At 37.3% G+C, this 18,908-nt stretch overlaps 1 protein-coding gene across 1 annotated transcript; it reads right to left on the bottom strand.

Moving 5' to 3' along the window:
• Nucleotides 1-1,779: 1,779 nt before the first annotated feature.
• Nucleotides 1,780-6,239, bottom strand: adra2db (adrenergic, alpha-2D-, receptor b). Its single transcript, XM_055033893.1, has one exon. It carries the CDS (start codon nt 5,884-5,886, stop codon nt 4,615-4,617), a length of 1,272 nt encoding a protein of 423 aa, XP_054889868.1. The 5' UTR covers nt 5,887-6,239; the 3' UTR covers nt 1,780-4,614.
• Between the last annotated feature and the right edge of the window lie 12,669 nt (nt 6,240-18,908).

Raw genomic sequence — 18,908 nt, 5'->3', positions numbered from 1 at the left:
TTAATTCTGTCATTTTTACAAATTTATTTTTAAGGTGATGCTACAGCATCCCAGTCAAAATTAAATCCAAAATTTAACTAGGCTACTCTAAATCCTTAATTTTGTTTCTTTGGAGCCATTAAGAGGTGGATATGGTGGTGAGATTTTGGATCCTTGTCCTGCAGCACAAGCCATCAATTATGGCAACTTGTTCATATACTAAAGCAGCAAAATCAGTCTCTGAACTAGGGGACTTCAAGTCCAAGCACTGTGGTAAATAATAATGTGATTAGCAAGATTCTGGAGAAATTGCCTGCATGCTGATAGGGTAATTATCATTTGGACCAGGGAGACATCTCAAAGTTGCAGGACACTGTATGGCTCTTGAGGCATGGGATTCAAAACCTCTGCCAGAAATCACCATAAGTTGTCACATCTTCCCCATCTTTGACTGATGTTATGATGTTTTCTTTTTAAAATGTCTCGTTGATTTTATGCCAAGTCAAACAGGATTTTTGTTTTTAGCATTGGTTTCCAAAATGGTTTTTAAAAAATCTTGGAATCACTGAGCTTTTGTTTGCTTTTCTGTTTGATGATGATGGAGTTTCCTCATAACTCTCCTGTGGATACCATTTTTATCCATTCTCCCTCCTATTTTTGAATCATGAACATTGACCTTAACTGAGACCAATGAGGCAAACAGATGTCTGTGACATTGTTTCTCTTCTGCTTGTACAAGTTCTTGGAAGAATGTTGCTTTTTCAGTATTTTATCTTGCTTCATCAGGCAGGTTCTATTATAGTTTCTTGTTTCTACAGGTCAAACTTAAACCATATTCTCTGTGTGTACTTAAACTCAACTTTCAAAAAAATTTGGTTAATAGCTATACATTCATGATTTTAATAGAGTGTGGTTCCTTTTTGGATGGAATTGTTCTATTCTCCTAAAAAACAGTTTGTTTATTTACTTTGTATTTAAACTGGTGATAGTTTTATCTTAAAATTGGTTCATTGGTGTGAAACACTTGAGTGATTTAAAAAAAAAATCAACAAAAGCAGAAAATATATATGAGGGGGCACCATAATTTTGGTAATGTCAAACTGTAAATAATAGTTTGATTTAGTTGATTTTAATGTATTTTCAGGGACAATATCTTACCAGTCAGTATTGGAAAAAATATCAGATGAAATATAGAGGCAGGAACACATGATTTCCACTTAATGAACATCTGATTCATTTCCTTTCAACATAACATAATTGGACTGGAGAAATGATTCTCCTATCTGGTCTCCTGTATGTTTGGTGGATGGTTATGACCGGCAGGGGGCCTTCTGCAATTTATTTATTTTTTTTTTTCAGAGAAATAAAAAAAAGAAAATGGGACCCTATCAATTACAAAATTAATCCTATTGTGTTTTCTAGAAAGGTTTATAGCAGTCAAAATTAAATGTTTATCTGTCTTATAACAAACTGTCACGACATTTGAAATATGGAGAAAACATATATCATGTAAAATTCACGAGCCCCAAATATTGTGCTGGTATCAGTATTGAACCAAAAAAAGCAAAGCCGTTGCAAGCCTTTAAAATTGTGATGCTTTTGATGGAAATTATAACAGCAGCTGGGTGGAGGGGCCCATTAAAATTGTTTGTTATGGGACCCAAGACTCCTGGCGGCGCCCCTGGCCACATGCACGTGCAACATAAAGACCCACATTCACACAGGAAAATATTATTGAACAACTGCCACTGCTGAGCAAACTATGCCTGGAAAGACTAGATTTTACAACTTACCCTGAAATAAAATTTGCGCTAAATAAAACAACATGCGTGGGTTCCAGATAAAAACAGGTTTTTGTCTGAGGAGACATGATCTGCTCCTGCTGCACTGGAGCATCTGATTAAAAAGACAATTGAAATGGGATGTGAGATCCAACAAGGGAACTGCCTTGTCATGACGGATGCTAATCAGTGTATTAGTCAGAAAATTACAAATGAGCGTTCATGTAAACATTTTCCACCTTGGTAAATGAAACACAAATTGATAACTGCATCCTCTGGAGAAATTAGGTGACAGCAAGCGTGCAATAGCGTCCCAATAAGTTACAGGCAATTAAACATTGCCTTTCTTCCACTGCAGAAATCTGGAGGCTTTAATTTAACTCCGTCTTCCGAGTGTGGGTTGCCCAGACATTTCATTTGTTTCAAGAGTTTGTGAACCCCTCAGAGATTAGGTTTCCTTCCTCAAAGCAGTCAAGGAGGCCTCTTATTTTTTTAATCTTTGTTCAAAAGTAAAAGAAAATCAAATGTGCAGCCACCTTCACTCCTTTTTTCTTGATATTTTATTTAAAAAACTCATGAATAAAAAAGAGAAAAATATCCTTGCAGACGCGACACCCCTAAGACGGAGTGATTGTCTTTGGCGAGGTGCCATTGAGCTGTAGGAGTGCTTTGAAGACATTCCTTGTAGGATATAAATAGTATATTTTTCCTCAGCACTGCCGTGTAGACAATGGTAGAGATATGGAAGTGGCCAGTCTTCCTCTCACTAAGTAGTACTTTCCCAGAGAAGTACAGGCCGTTACTCAAGAGGCCAATGATATATGAGGCTGACCACAGTTTAAAAAAAGTGTGGACAAGTTTAAAGCTTGACATAAACAAACACTTGCCCTTTCCATGAACTTTGTCATGTCAATATTAATTATTTGAAACAGATGAAAATGTAGATTATATGAGTAATTTTTTCGTGTCATTTCTTTTCTTGTTTGTATTTAAAGATGGTATATGATGGAAAATAGTAAGTATGTAGTCGATGTGCTACTCCGGAGTAAAAGAAACGATCACCTGTCATGATTGTGAGAGCAGGTTTTATGGGAGAGATGAGACCCCAATCCGTTTAAATATTTACTGGCCAAATATTAAGCTGCTGCAAGGACACCAAATGTGAAAATGTCTGTATTTCATTTTTGCTCCCGCAAGCCTCCTATCTGGCCATTGTTCAAGCATGATACAGTGTGACGGCGTGGAGAGAGGGTGAGAAAAGACTCTTACATAAGTTTGACTATTTCCTGTGCAGAATTGGCTGAGGTGGCTTGCAGAAACAAACAAAGAGATGCACCTTTATGAATTAGCCTCAACATGGGGAAGTTTAAATGCTGCCTTTTAAACCATCCTTTCATCCTCCAGATACATACATTCAAGCTCGCCTGCCAGCTGCCAGTCTTGCATGCAAAAGATGGTGAAGATTATTCTTGTATTTATGAAAACACAGAACGCTCGCTTTGAACCCAGTCAGCACTGGAATTCATATCAGTAGTTTCACATTTTTACTCTAAATATATTCTGCCTGTATGCTGTTCCAACCCACTTGGTGAAATAAGGAGGTGTTCAAGATTTCTTATGCAACCTAAAATTTGTCATACCTAAGAAAGAATAGCCTAAATATGAGATTACTACCTTTTAACTAATATTATATATGCTCCACCAAATAAATTTTATTCATATACAGTAAATACAATGAATTGTGTTTTTTTCAGTATAATTACAGTAAAACGATGAAGCAGCAGTACACTGGGCTAATGAGTCACAGTAACACATTTTTAGAGATGCACCAATCAATAGGCTAATTTTTTCTTAATAGGCTCTAATTGGTGATCAGAATTTGAAATGCTAAAAATTATGTTTTCTTTTCCTTTAAACGCACCAAAAGTGGTGCGTTTAACTGTTCACCACCCTCAACCTAGAAATGCAACCAACAAAATGTACTTTGATGCACTTTTTTCAAGTGTAAACATATCTAAGACATAATAGGGACAGAGGCTTTTAAAAATAAATAGAAAAAGGTTTGAAATTCCTTCTGTTGGATTCCAAACTAATATCTATTTTATAGAATTTACTACATATTTATTTTATATAGGGGAAAGCTGAAAGACAAAACTAGTAACTCAAGACAGTAAAAAAATCTATTTAAATGTGCTTTAATAGTGTTTTCATGTCTCATACTAATGGGTGAGAGAGGTCCAAGACTTTTTAAGAACTTGCACTACTTCCTTCAGAAAAATAAATCAGATTTGGTAAAATATTGTCATTGACAGGTGAGTGGACATTGATATCGGTAATGAAAGTTGAATTGTTTATCCGCAGATCAGATGATGAAATTTTGGATGTGTTTTTCCCTCCATTAAAGATATCAAAATCGAGATCTAACATTAGTTTTAATGTATAAACCACAAGCCTAAACAGCATAAACTTTCATATTATACTTTGGGGGGAAAAAATTACATAAATGTCATTTTACTTTTAATTTAATTAGTAAAATGAGCTCCCTCTTTAAGAAATTGTGGAAAAATAAAATTGGTAAAAACTGGAACCAGCAGGTCAGATCCCAAATAAAATCTGAAATTCCAGCAACAGCCTGACAATGTTGGCCAGAAAAAGGCCAGTCGGTGAATCATTTTACTATTTAATGTGTTATTTCTCTTTGGAAAAAAAAAATGGAACTGGCATGTTGGATCTCAAAGAAAATCAAAAATTAGCATCGGCCTGAAAAAAAAAAAACCTGATTGGTGCATCTCTACACATTTCCAATTCTCTTTACTAATGAGTGAGTGAGGCAAAATATAAATAGCATCCCCCTTCATGTGCGCTTTGAAGTTCTGCATATGATTTTCTTGAAGGCTTTTCTGAAGTCTCTATTAAAAATAGTGTAAATAATGGGGTTCACCGAGCTGTTGCAGTAGCCAATCCAAAAGAAAAGTTTGAAGAGTGCGTCAGGGATGGTGCAGCTGTTTCTGCAGATCGCATGGAGGCTGTAGGTGAAGAAAAAGGGGAACCAGCAGAGCACGAACACCCCCATCACCACCGCCAGCACGAAGGTGAAACGCTTCTCCCGCATCTGGGCCACTTTGGTCTTGTTGGCCGCGGCCAGCTGCTGTCGCTCGGCGGGGTTCTTCTGCTCCGGGTATGGCTGTGACGCCCGGGCCGAGGCCCACGAGAGACGGCAGCTCTGCGGCGGGCAGCATTCCGACCCCTCCACCTTCCTGCGCTTGGTGAAGCGATGATGGCGGGGTTTGGTGTCGGAGGAGTAACAGCTCTCTTCCAGGTCGATGTCGTCCAACTCGCCTTGCCTCTGCTGATGGCTGCCGGAGCTCAAGCTGCTGGGGCTCTCCGCCTCGAACCGGTCCTTCCTGACGAAGCAGGTCTCCGATTGGGAAGGTTCTCTCTCCAGGCCGTTCTTGGCCACAAACACGGTGGACGAGCGCTGCTTGGCCACTTTGTAGATCTTGCAGTAAACCAGAATCATGATCAGACCCGGAGCGAAGAAGGACACCAGGCAGGAGGAGAGGATGTACCAGGTCTCGTCATTCAGCTCGCACTTCCTCTCGTCGTGCTTGGTCATGAGAAGAGGGGGGAAGGAGATGATGGTAGATATCACCCACACCACAGTGATCATGGACTTGATGCGCTTCGGCGTTCGCTTCAGGTTGTAGCTCACAGCCTTTGTCACTGACCAGTAGCGGTCCAGACTGATGGCGCACAGGTGCACGATGGATGAGGTGCAAAACAGCACGTCCAAAGCCAGATAAAAGGCGCACCAAGTACTTCCAAAGAACCAGTAACCCATCACCTCATTGACTAAGGAGAACGGGATGACCAACGTGGCAACCAGGATGTCCGCCGACGCCAGGGAGACCAGGAAAAGGTTCTGTGGCGCACGGAGTGCCCTGCTGGTCAAAACCGCGACAATTACTAATACATTGCCTACAATAGTCACAGAAATCATAACAATAACTACAAGTATGATGAGTGCCGTGGCTGCCTCCGGGTACGGCAGTGAGAGCGGTGCGTCGGTGGTGTTGCCATTCCTGGAAACGTTTTCCAGCAACACATTTAAATCCATCAAATCCATTCTGGCTGAAATCTGTTCTTTCGGATCATTTTGATAGATTTTCTCCCTCTTAAAAGAACCGAGGCTGGGCACCCTGCGCTGCGTCGCTACGGATCGGTGCTCCGCTGTGCGCAAAGCTCCTGTTCAGAACAAACGCGGCGCATCACACTTCAAAGCTGCAAACGACACCGATTTCCTGAAATAGCATGTGTTGCATGAAAGTTCGTGAACACAGTTCTGGCACTTCCACCCGATCTTGAACATAAAGAAAAAACGTGAACAAAGTCGCTCCCTCGTTGTCACAGTGCCCTGCGCAACGCTGGCTGCTTCTGTTTCTCTTTGGAGAGGAGATGGCGAGCCACGCTGCGGGTGGAATGAATGTTCTCACAAGAGTGGGGTGACATCACAGCGAGTACCAGCCCATCTTCAAAACCCGAGCACGGAAAGAGAGAGAGAGCAGATAACATTCCCTGCATGCCATTTCTCCTGGGGTGGTTGTGTTTCATCTGTCCCTGGTGTTGTTTTTTGAAATATTTAGCAAAGTTTAAAAGGAAAAGTTACAAAGTAAAGTTCAGCACACTCAGTTTAAGTTCTGTGCATTTTGCCTTGTTTTCATTGGGTGTAGCCTATTTGTTTTTCTTGTTTTTTTAATGTATTAGTTGCACAACTGAACTTTGAACTAATCCAACCCGACAGTTATACATATACACTGTTTCCTTAAAATGTATTTACAATAAGAGATAAGAGTTCACAACAAACACAAATTTACCCGTGTTATTGATTATTCGTCCATTTTTTGTGTTTTAACCCTTGCGCGATGATGCGCCCTAACAAAAGCCCCAAAATAAATCAAATGAATTGAATTTTAAATCCATAGTCTATTTTGCATGATGAAACAATCTGTTATTTATCAGTTCAACTCAATTTAATTAATCATCTATCATGTATTTTGGTCATACAGTGCAAAAAGACGATCAACAGTATTACAACATTTTTTTTTTACCACAAATTGTTTTAACAGTTGTGTTTTACACAGTAAAGGTTTATTATTGTAATTATATAAGTGTGAATTTATTACTTCTGAATTAATTAGACTGAAAGGGAACACAAAGTCAACAATTTGGAGCTTTTTAATCAAAAGTTCATTCCTTAATACTTTTTAGTTAATGAATTATCAAAATACCTCTCATAACACAAAAAATGTTGCTTGATTTTATGAATAATTTAACATCAGCTCTTATCCCATAATTATATGAGATGTTCAACACAAAAACATCTTCACAACTTAAGGTGTTGAACATAAGATGAAGAACATCTTCACAAGATGATGTTCATCTCATGAAGAGGTCCTTATGCTGAACATCCTCAATAGAAGATAAAGAACATTTTCTGTTCAACGTAAGGTGTTGAACATCTTCAACGTAAAACAAAGATCATCCTATCCTTCCTCCCCCAGGTTGGAGATAAGATGAAGAACATTCCACGCTGAACACAAAATGTTCAACACGAGATGTTCAAGGAAATCTCCATAGCATGAAGATGTTCTTCACTATATGAAGACACTCTTAGAACATCTTCAACACGTGTGTGGAGTGGTGTATGCGTGTACAGGAGAGAGTTTGTGTGTGGCCTTTGAACTCTTTTTCTGGTGTTTAAATGCTTTTATAATTCACGGGTCCAAAATGACCCATAAGACAATCCTTGTGCCCTGGTGGTGTACAGCCCACATCAAAATATAAACAAAAACAAAGTATCACTTTTCCTAATGATGAGGTAAATTTAGAAAAAGCCATTAAATTTCAAGTCGGAAAAAGATCGTTTCGGGTATTTTTTTGCCAGGTAAAATTGCTCGTGGGTCACTTTTGACTTGCAAGACAGACAACACAAGGATTAAGTACAATTTCGCTATTGATATGTCAACCCAAGATTATGAGTGGCCTTCTTCAGAGCAGAGCACCCCTTGGAAAGCTGATCTCATCTCATATGCTTAAAGTCAAAATCCTAACTTCTTGCTGCACATTAGTACCAGTTAAATAGACGTAATACCTTGAATACTGCAAAATATACGAGTAGATTTGTAGATAAATGATTTAGATTTTCGAGACCATCATGAACTTTATCTATTTAACCAATTTGATTAGATACTTTTTAGTATCAGAATAATACAGACAACCTTTCTTAACTTGAAGTATTATGACTGAAAATGTCAATACAGAAAAAAACACATGCATACACATATATAATTGTGGAATATAATCACCAGAGTGGGTTAAGTCATGCAAAATCCTAATCTTTTCCACCACTGATTTATAAGAATTACTTTTCAAGAAATAAATTAAGGTTCAGTCACCAACTCGTCTGGTCTCGCATTCTTTTCCAATTACAATGTTAGGGAATGGTTGTCCAGGTTTCTGTCTCAAGGCGAAGCCCACTGTTGTTTATATGCACAATCGCTCTTCCATTATTCATGCAGTGTAATCTGGGGTCATTCTCTGCAGCCACACTGAATCCGCCTGTTATACCTGTTGCAGTTTTATCTGTTTTCTCTCAGTTATATCAGATGTGTGCAGCTGGGACAGACAGATAGAGGGATATATACCCTCTAGCTGGATACATGGATAATAATTGCTGGGGACTTAAAAATAATATCACCATATTGGACGTGGCTGTAAAAGAGAAAAAAAAAACATTACAGCTGACAAGAAAGAGTCTGCCTAACACACCCAGATCACCAGTTCAGAGTTGAAAATATACATACATATATATACATATATATATATATATATATATATATATATATATATATATATATATATATATATATATATATATATATATATATTTTTTTTTTTTTTTTTTTTTAACATAACAGCATCTGCTGCAAGGCTATTGGGCTGGGATTTGTAACCCATCTGAAGCTGTATAAAAGCCAGCTTTTGCAGATATGTGCACGGTTGTGTTCACTCTTGAGAGTGAGTTATGTGGAGACTCAAGAAGAACATTGGCAACGGTGAGATGAAACCTTAAAAAGCAGTTCCAGGGAATTTGATAGTGAAAGAGGAGGCGGATTCACTTTATCAAGCCTCTTTTTTCTCTACCTTTTGCTGTGAAAGTGAAACAACAAAAACATTGTGTAAAGGTCATAAGAAGGGCTCATGTCACTACGTATCTACGTATGTGGACACCTGCCTAGAGGGTTTATCTCCATTGTAAAATGGAGAAAAATCCTGCCTCAGGTAACCAGTGTCCTCTAACACATGAATCATCTGAAGCAATATAATTTTATAATTTTTGCCCATTATTTTATTACCTGAGGAACCAAGATATTCTGTGCAGTCATATCAAGCAGGTTGTTATGCACATATGATGAAAGATAGCCAGCTATTAAAACGGGTTCTTTTATTGCTTTGTTTGAGCTTTAAAGGGCAGCTACAAATGAAATTTGGCTTGAAGGGAGCTAGAAGGGTTGTTACAAAATATATGAAATAGGATATTTTTGTAGGTAATTGTCAAATTATATTTTCACAGTTGTTCCACCTTTTGTATGTTTTATGCTGTCCGTAGGTTTCCAAAGGTGTAAATCCTTTTACATGTATTTATTACAACAATGGCTGTTATAGACGAGGCATTATTCAAAGGGGTTCAGCATGTCCATCGAGAAAAAAATACAAAGAGTTGAAAACGTGGCTCAACATCTGAGCCCTGAAATAAATAAACATTTTGTTTACCTCTCCAAAAAAACTCATAAAACACTTTGTCTATTTTCTTTTTGTGTATATGCAAAGAAATGATCCAACTCAAACTCCTCAACTTTCTTCAAAGTTACTGTCCAAAGTCCAGAGGCAGAAGACATAAGAGAAGCAAAGGAGAAAGTGTGTTTAACTAGCATGTCATCATGAAGAATCACCTCTGACCTCATCCTAGAAAATTCCCATGAGGCCCAAAAAGGTTCAAACATGACAAAGGAATTAGATGCAAGCTCATTTGATCTATTCTCAGGGTCTGCTTCTTGTAAAACAACAACATCTGACGTCCTGTGACTTTTACTCCCTCTTCTGTTTGGCTAAAAAAAACATCACACCGAATGAAGTGAGTACAGCACAAATCAAGGGATCCCACAAATCAAATACCATCCAAGGACGCCTTTTAATAGAAACTACAGCCATTTTTGAGCAGAGAAAGCCGAGCTGTTCGCTATGCTGCATGTTGGATATCTTTGTGACACACATGACCCCGGTGTGACGCAAATGCCAGATCCATTTATCGTCACATTTTTAAATATTATCAGCACAGAAGGGTCAGAAGCATCACAAATAGATGCTCAATCAGCTTTAAACACATCGACTCATCAATCATTAGATATGCTCAGTGATTTGACAACTTGTCCAACTGCCAGCAGGTAATGTTTTGAGTCATGTGGTTCTAGTGGTAATTGCTGCCCTCAGAAATTATTCATTAGCTCAGAGCTGCATACTCTGAGCTAATGCGACCTGAACATCCTTTTAAATCAGAGCATCTCCTGCACATATACGTTCTCAGACTTTCTGGGGTCACTGCTGAGCTAATTGTGTTGTGTACAGGACCGCAGAACATTTCCAAGAATTGCAGACATTTCTGATCAGCCTGTACGGGGAGAAATTGTTGTAAAAATATGTATTTATGTTAACACTTGATGAAGCAGATAATCTTGATTTAGATTTTCAGTATGACAATAGACCGGGGAACCGGGGCCTCGCGATTGTTCTGACTGTTTGGGTTTTTAGCAGGAGGCATCAGAAAAGTTACCACAGGGAGAATTGGCTTGTGGTGGCGAAGCATTCAGAGCGACTTTTTGATCCTTCGATGTCGGCTCTTTCTATCATTGTGAAGCAGAATTCATCCAAGGGTTGGATTGTTCACCCACTAATAGGGAATGAGAGAAGGACTTAGACTGTGGCGAGACAGGTTAGTTTTACCCGACTGATAATGTGTTGTTGCAATAGTAATCCTGTTGTAAAAATACGTAGTTATGCTGACACTTGATGAAGCAGATAACTCTGTTTATTGGCAATACAAGACAGACAGGGTCAAGTGCACACAATATGCAAGCCTGTAACAAACCCACAAATATTGCACAAATATTCATTGATGATTTTTAAGCCTGGCTTGTGATGAGCTGACGACCCATCCAGAGTGTTACCCTCTCACCCAATGACAGAGAGCTGGCTATAAGCAATATGTTAATGACTGGATATTTAAGCAACAATCGATATTCATCCAATGCAGCAAATGTATTTGTGTAAATTTTACAAGACTTTGAGTTCATTGGACTTTATATTGTGGTTTGAAATCACAATTACAGCTTAAATCCCAAAACTGAAAGGACAACAGAAGTTTGCGCTTTAATTTCACAGCCACAGATGCTGTTAGAGACAAAAGAAAAGACCGGACTGCAAATGTACCAGAAGGCTCTGCTTCAAAATGTTTGTGTGCTGAAAATGTTACTCCTACGCTTTAATGTTTATATATTTGGCAAAAATATCAACTGTGCTTAGGGAAAAAAATTAAATAAATAATCCAAGATTACAGATTTAATTTGACTTTGTAACATTCAAATGCTTCAAATTAATTTTAGCAACTCAGATGACCAATTTAAAAAAAAAAATATTTGAGATGAAATGATTATTTAAGGTAAACATGTGGGGGAAGATAAGTGACAAATGATCAACTTTAGCATAAAACCAACACAGCATTTAAGACAAAGAACATGAGAACAAAAGTCAAACACGGGATGTGATGATTTGGGGCTGCACTACTCCTTCAGATCTGTTGTGCTTCAAAGCATGAATTCAGTTCCCTACCAGATAATGTTTAGCCATCAGTTTGCTTCCCTTAGCTTGGATCGAATCAAAGTGCAGAGGACATTTTCATGCTGAAATAAATCTCCAATGTAGTTGAAAAACTGTCAAATAATTCTGCAAAGAGTGAATCAAAATTACTCTGCAACAGTGTTAAAGACTTGTAAGGTATCACCACAAATACCTAATAGCAGTTGTTGCCATTTATCAAGATGCATTAAGTTTGGGACAGTGGAGCAAATGGTTTTAAAAATTTTTTCCCCTAAATCTATAAAACCATCAATTAAAACTGAATGTTGTAATTACTGTATCGTTCAATGTTTGACAAAGAAGCAAAATAATAGAAAAAAAAATCAAAATGTATTTTTTAAATCTTCTTTTAAATGCTCCTCATCTTGAATGTGGAAGTTAAAAGATGAAAGTGTTTATCACTGAAAGAGGAATAAATTCAGAGGTGACTTTTTTCTTCATACAGAAAATTATAACATTTGATTTTCTTGGTGGAAAATATTTTACCCAAAGAATTTGTTATTAAGTCAAGAAAGATACTGCTATCTGTATGTTCTTGACTGCAAGGTTTTTGCAGCCTTTGACAGAAAATCACATTTTGATGGTCTCAGAATGAATGTCAGCATCAATCAACAGTTGGAAACCTTTAAGTCCATTTTAGATGGGATTGGTCTGTATTTTTACATCTTTTCTTAGGAGCCATGGAGTCAAAGAACCAATTATTTATGTAGAATCATCTGCTATGGGTTGCATGTTTTTTTTCTTTCACCCTACAGCACAGGAGTAACCCTAAAGTGCAGATAAGTGAATATAACTTCACTTTCTTCAAGGTTTTGCTCACAAACGTCTGGTGAATTCTTGGTTGTATGGACTGTAATTAAGTGAATTAAGTGGACTTAACATTTTTTTCAGGTATAATTAGCATGTAATTTAAATAAGTTGACAGCCCTTTGAGGTAAAAATCTTTCAAAAATGTATATTTGAAATAATGTGTATTGGGCGATACTGAGGATTGGCCTGCAATGTATCCCACATTGCATTGCACCAGCAGCTGTTATAAATGGAGAATGTGAGTGCAGAAAGTTTGCATTTTTTGAAACAACTATTTCATTTATTATAAAATTTAGTTTAAGATATTTAGGGTGAGCTTCATCTATATAGTTGGTTAATCAAACATGAGCCTAATTTGAAATGTGCTCCAGAGTTTTCGGAGCAGTGCACATTCATATGTTAATGCTAATCAGTAAATTGAAAGAAAAGTAGAATATTTTGATTCAAAAATGTTGCTTTTATTAAAGTAAGGAACATTAATTAGAATGTGACCTTTTTAGCTAGATAGGGTCAAGTTAAAAATCTTCAAAACTCTTACTGAGTTTAAATAATAAAAAAGTTGTCATTGTCAATTTAGGGAATTGCAACATGCTTAGATTTATCAAAGTGAATTAATTTAACAAGTTACTGTTGAACACTTAATAAACTGGAAACTTAATATTTTTAGACTAGTTTTTATGATTTTTAAACAAAAAACTAGATTTTACAATGTGGCAATTTGAATAGCATAGTACAATCATTATTGCACTAACGAAAACACAATTTTGAAACACTGCAAACAAGACTCAGTATAGTGTCATGAAACAGATTTGAGAAATACCCTTTTTTTTGAAAGAAATTTATTCCTGTTAATTAATTTACCCAACCAAAGCTTTTTTGCCATTGACATAGAGCTCTATTTCAGCATCTTTGAATTCTGCAAAGATGCAGTAGATAAACCAGAAATATTCTGGGAGGGCACCTTGTTTGGTACAAGTTGTATTTTTCTTTTTGTTGCTTTAAATTTCCCTCCTCCCTGTCTTGTATTTTTCTTTCCAAAGGAGGCTATTTGGCTGGATGTGAACTGAACCCACTGCTGCCTTATGTAATATTCCAGGAATAAACAACCTGCGGTGGTGTGTGGAAACCTTAGCTCAGGTTTCAGGTGTTCAGCTATTGTAAACAATTTTAGGCCGATCAAGCTGACATAATTCGTCCAGGTTCAGTATGGCAGTTTACACACTGTAAACATATATTTATTTGCATTTTTTATTTAAAAGGTTCTTGGCTCACATTTGTCTGCTTCTGTTTCGGAGTGGGAAGGAGTCTGCATCTGTGAGTTAGCCACACTGCGATTCTTTTTTCAGTAATCTCACTCTTCTGCATCTCCCACCTTCTCCCACTACTGCTCTCCCTGTTAGTGGACTTGACAGTTCAAAAGAAATACATGACACAACCTTTATTGTGCCCCGAACAAACAAGATTATCCTCAGATGTTTGTCACATCTAGGACCAAACTATACTGGAATGTGAATGTGTGACTAGATTAATAAATCCTCAAAGGTCAGATTTGAGCTTTGAATGTGATGCAATAAAATAAATTTATTAACAATTACATCTAATTAATGATTGTCAAGTTTTTTGCTCTCTTAAGCCACCTCAGCTTTTACCCGAACTTGGAAAAGCTTGCTTCCTCTAAAAAGACACAGGAACAATTAACTCATCTAAGTGACATCTTTTATTTATCCTTTCTTTTTCTTGTCTTTAGATGAATCTCATCGACAGCATATGAGCTTTTGGCTAGTTATTGGCTACAGAGTCAAAGAGCTGCCAAAGGGCAGGTTGAAAACCTACAAATAGATAGGAGAAATTTTAATTATAGATCACAATGAGTTAATTTTAACTATATTTAACTGGTTTCTCAAGTAATAATTTAATAATTTACTAGTGAAAAAATAAATAAACTATATTCTAAACATTGCAATTAGTTTGTTTCCAAACATATAAAAAACATTGCATCAAATGCAATTTGAATTATATAAACTGTGAATAATGTCTATTCCTACCAGTGGTGCCTTGGAGGAAGCTTTCAGTTGAGGTTCTTTGTCAGAAGAGAAATCATTGTGAGCACAGGTGCGCCAAGTTACCTGACTTGGCTGCTGAGCTTGAAAAGTGAAAGGGATGGGTGCGCTTGATTCTTTCCGGGATGCATGCCAGTTGGGTGGAGATGATGAATATGTTCAAAAGGGTTGCTGTTTTAACTTGACAATGATGCAAATTAATTGTCTCATCTTTAAATTTGAATACCAAAATCAAATACAAACAGGACAAGAAAGCTGGCTACGGTACTTCTCTCCTGATATTTGCTTATTTTTACAAATAGATGAATATAGTTTTAAGGTTTAAAGTCTCAAAACTGTATTTTAAAGAATCTTTGGGCAGCATGAGGTATCAGACTCGTCGGCTAAGACAACAAACTAAGGCAATAATTTACAGTTTTGGACAATGATAAACAGTAAAAGGTTGCCTTACTCATTATATAGCAATTGCTACGTTCAGATGGTTGGGTAAAACTTAGGCTTTTTCAACAATATGAATGCATAGATATATCTTGAATTGAATTAATGATTGGGCTTCTGATGCCTTGGACCACCACCAAATGAGTTTTGCTAGATGCCACGTCCTACCTGAGCATTGTTTCGGAACATGTTGATTATGGCTGATGTGAAACAGGAGATTCACATCATGGATTTGCAGCTGACAAATTTGCAGTAACTAAATGGTTCTGTAATATCAGTAAGGTCAAAATTTTCAGAGGATGTGTCTGACATATTGCTTAATGCTTGTGAATATGATGTTATACTTCTTGGCAAAAAAATTGGCAAGATGTCAGAAATATTTCTGTAAGACTTTTGTCCATGCTGGCATCATGCTGAGTCTATGCCATTGAGAATTAAGGCAGCTCTGAGGGCTAAAGGCGGTTCCACACAGTACTAGCAAGATGCAGGAGCAAGTATATTTTTTACAGTGATTGCGTTGTAACAATGCAATTCCTTTTTATGAACGGGTGTAGATTAAATGTGAAGATGTTAATGTATGAAGAGCCTTTTAAGTCGCCTTAGTGACAAAATAAAATATTTCACTTGAGTAAAAGAGGATGAAGCAAAGCCAGTCTTTTTTTGGCATCAGCTGTTTGATCAGTTTATGTAGGATGTGCCGATGCATTACTTTCCCCAAGATATCTTCAAAATATATCTTTTGACTTCTCCATGAAGACACAGAAGAGTTAAAACGATGAGTCAGTATTAAATAATAATTGTAGTTGAGTTGTGACGTCCAAGGAACAGAGGGAACATAATTACCATAGGATTTATCTGCACAACATTTTAGATAGAGTATGAAGGCTTGACTGTGATCAATTGGGTACAAAGAGATTTTTAGGCAGAGGAAACAGTTAGAGCTAGAGCCTTTTTTTTAAGTTGGTGCGCATGCTAAGACCTTAAAATGTGTAAAAAAAGGGATTATTTTGTACAAAAATCCAACTTGTACTTTTTAAAAGAGCAGGTCACAATTTAAGGACACACCAGGAATAACTTATAGCTGGATGTGCCAGAGGATAGAAGAGGAACAAATTGTGTCCTTACAATACATCAGTGACTGATGACTAACATGCCCGCCAGCAACATGACCAGGAAATATCCCGGTTGTAATGTGATTTGTTGAAGAGCAATAACAAATTTCCAGATTAAAAATTGTGAAGCCCTAATTTTGTTACAGGTCAGATGACAGATGACTGCACTCACACATATATCAAAAATACACAACAATAAGAGAAAAGCTGTATATACCACAGAATGGACGTACGACCTTACTCCATAAGTAGGCCTTAATTTTACTCAAACAAAAACTGCACAACCTCAATTAAATTATTGTAAAACTTTTGTTGACTTCTTTATCTATGGTTATAATCTTGATCACATAAAATCGCTATATTTTCATTATAATTAAAACAGATGGGATTACCTTTACACGTTGTTACACATTTGACTTCAATAGATTGCAGGTTTCTTTGAGTTACCGTTATAGTATTTAGTTGATCGTAACTGTCATGGAACCTGGTATGACACTCGTCACCCTCTGAGGTCACAGATTGTGGAGTGAGTCACTGGGCTCTGGTCCACGGTTAGCCTCTCCTGTCTCCCAGTCTGGCATGCTCTGCCATTCAAATAAACCTTGTTATGTGTGCCGAGCTGCTGCAAAGGCACAAAAAATGGACCATACTGACATGCTTCTAGATTTGTGTGGCAAGCATGCCCTAAAGGTCTTGCTAGCATGCTGGGGCTCCAAGTAGAAATACAGGAATTTGAGAATGTGGCAGCTGGATATTATCACTGGTGTTCTTTGCTTCACGACAGCTGGCACCTGATGCCTCTGGAAGTTGATTTTCACTTTGTCTCTCTACCTGCAGATCTATCGCACGATCTCTCTCGTGTTTTTCTTTTCTCACATTCCTGACCATCTGCTGGGGCTTTTTGGGATCCTCTGCCAGTCCTTGTTTGTGCTGCCCTGTGGCAACAAGCAACAGCAACACATAATTCACCAGACACCCCATGAATGCACGATAAGCATCCATGTACAAAGCTCCATTCTGGTAGTGAACTGTCAGCCAACAGTGTTTTTTGGCATCAGATTTGTTTTGATACTTGCTGTTTGGTAGAGGTTCTGTGTGTGTTTTTTGTTTGTGTCATTGATTTTATTGTACTATAATCTCTGATCAAGCATCAGAAAGGTTTTAAGAAATTAGAGATGAAATGTGAAAACCATATCACAGCACTTACTGATTAAATGCACGAAGCTTAAATGCTTAACTGAAGCATTAATGCTCAAACCAATCAACATGATGCGTTAGTTTAAATGGGAGCACACAGTTTAGTATCCCGATTCAAGCCAGAGCTATGTTCATTATAAAAATAAACTAGGTTCATGCAAACCAATGCTGTTGTCAGGCCATTAAATACACAATATCCAACAAGCTCTTTGTGGGCCCAAAGTGGGAGCCCATCAATATGCTCTGGTTTGAACAAACAGAGGAATGCAAAGAAGGTATAATGAATGAGGGGGTTTGGTAGCATAATGATGCTGCAGAGTGTCTAGGATTTGTCTGTGACATGATGGGGCAAGCACAATTAATCCAGTGTTGAACAGACACTTTTTAAACTATTTTTGGTCTTACTTAACTCATCCCTTTATCTTGTGAAGAATGAACGTAATCCTCTTTAAATTAAATTGGGCATCTCATCTATTCATGTAAAACCTGCCTTTTCTGCTTTGGAATTTATTCAACTCTAGATACAGAGGCAGTTCTTGAATGAGGCAGTAATATGTCAAATTTACTTTTCTTTTAGCTGTACATCATGTTACAATGTTACTCATCAAAAACATACCAGGAGTGCTGCTTTGGAGTGTTTTGATGGGTTGTAAAGGAGTGTTCATGCATGTTGGAGAAATCCTTCAATCTCTCCCTTTCTCTACATGCAGAGAAAAAGTCGCATAACAAAGTGCTACATTTTCAACAAGCTCCTTCCAAAAGCTGCAGGCAGACAGAGGTTCAGTTTCAAGGTGTTTTATTGCAAAATTCCTTTTAAATCATGTTTGACATATACAGCATTTTTAGAACAACTGAAGGTAACATAGTCACTTGATTATGCTATAAAACTTTTCATGCTTATCTCAATATAGGATAGTGTGTGCCAAGTCAGCACATCAAAACGGCCTATTACTGTGAATAAATGACAAGCTTCAAATTCTACACAAATTTTGGTGTAATGCAACGCAAGTCAACTTGTCACAACACAACTCAATGCAATGCAACTCAACGTAACACAACATAAAACAGGCTGACAGGATGATGCTACTCATTGTTTTAAAGGTTAAAAAAAGATTGACTGTTTCAAACTATCTCTGTCCTAATAGAAGGGTTAGTAAGTGTTATTGTTTGATAAATAACTGTTTTTCTAACAGTTTACTGATTGCCAGAGTGTTGGTTTGTTGAATGTGGCACTGTGAAATGTCAGGATGAATACTATATTATGCAACCATCTTCAAAAACACCTGACCTCCAGAAGAGGGGAGAGAAGAGGAGTTGAGTTGATCATATTGAATGTAGAATACCTGCAAAAACAGCAGGCTCTATAAGGACTTTATTCTATAATTCTGTCATGTTTTGGCCATTTCACATTTCATTCTATTTATTTCATTTTTTGAGAGGAAGGCAAGATATGTATCCACCAAACAAACAGTTTTTTTTTGTTTATGGATTTTCTTTATGATTTTTAAATCTATATTTTTCAGATGAAACATTAACAATGCACAATTTAGCCAGCCATT

This window comes from Poeciliopsis prolifica, unplaced genomic scaffold (genome assembly GCF_027474105.1).
Source record: "Poeciliopsis prolifica strain line A6 unplaced genomic scaffold, Auburn_PproV2 SCAFFOLD009, whole genome shotgun sequence".
Classification (NCBI taxonomy): Eukaryota; Metazoa; Chordata; class Actinopteri; order Cyprinodontiformes; family Poeciliidae; genus Poeciliopsis; species Poeciliopsis prolifica.
This window is presented reverse-complemented; position numbering and strand designations above follow the sequence as displayed.

What these genes read in the sequence shown, in the direction of transcription:
- adra2db (XM_055033893.1), bottom strand. Translation starts at nt 5,886, where the DNA reads ATGGATTTGATGGATTTAAATGTGTTGCTGGAAAACGTTTCCAGGAAT.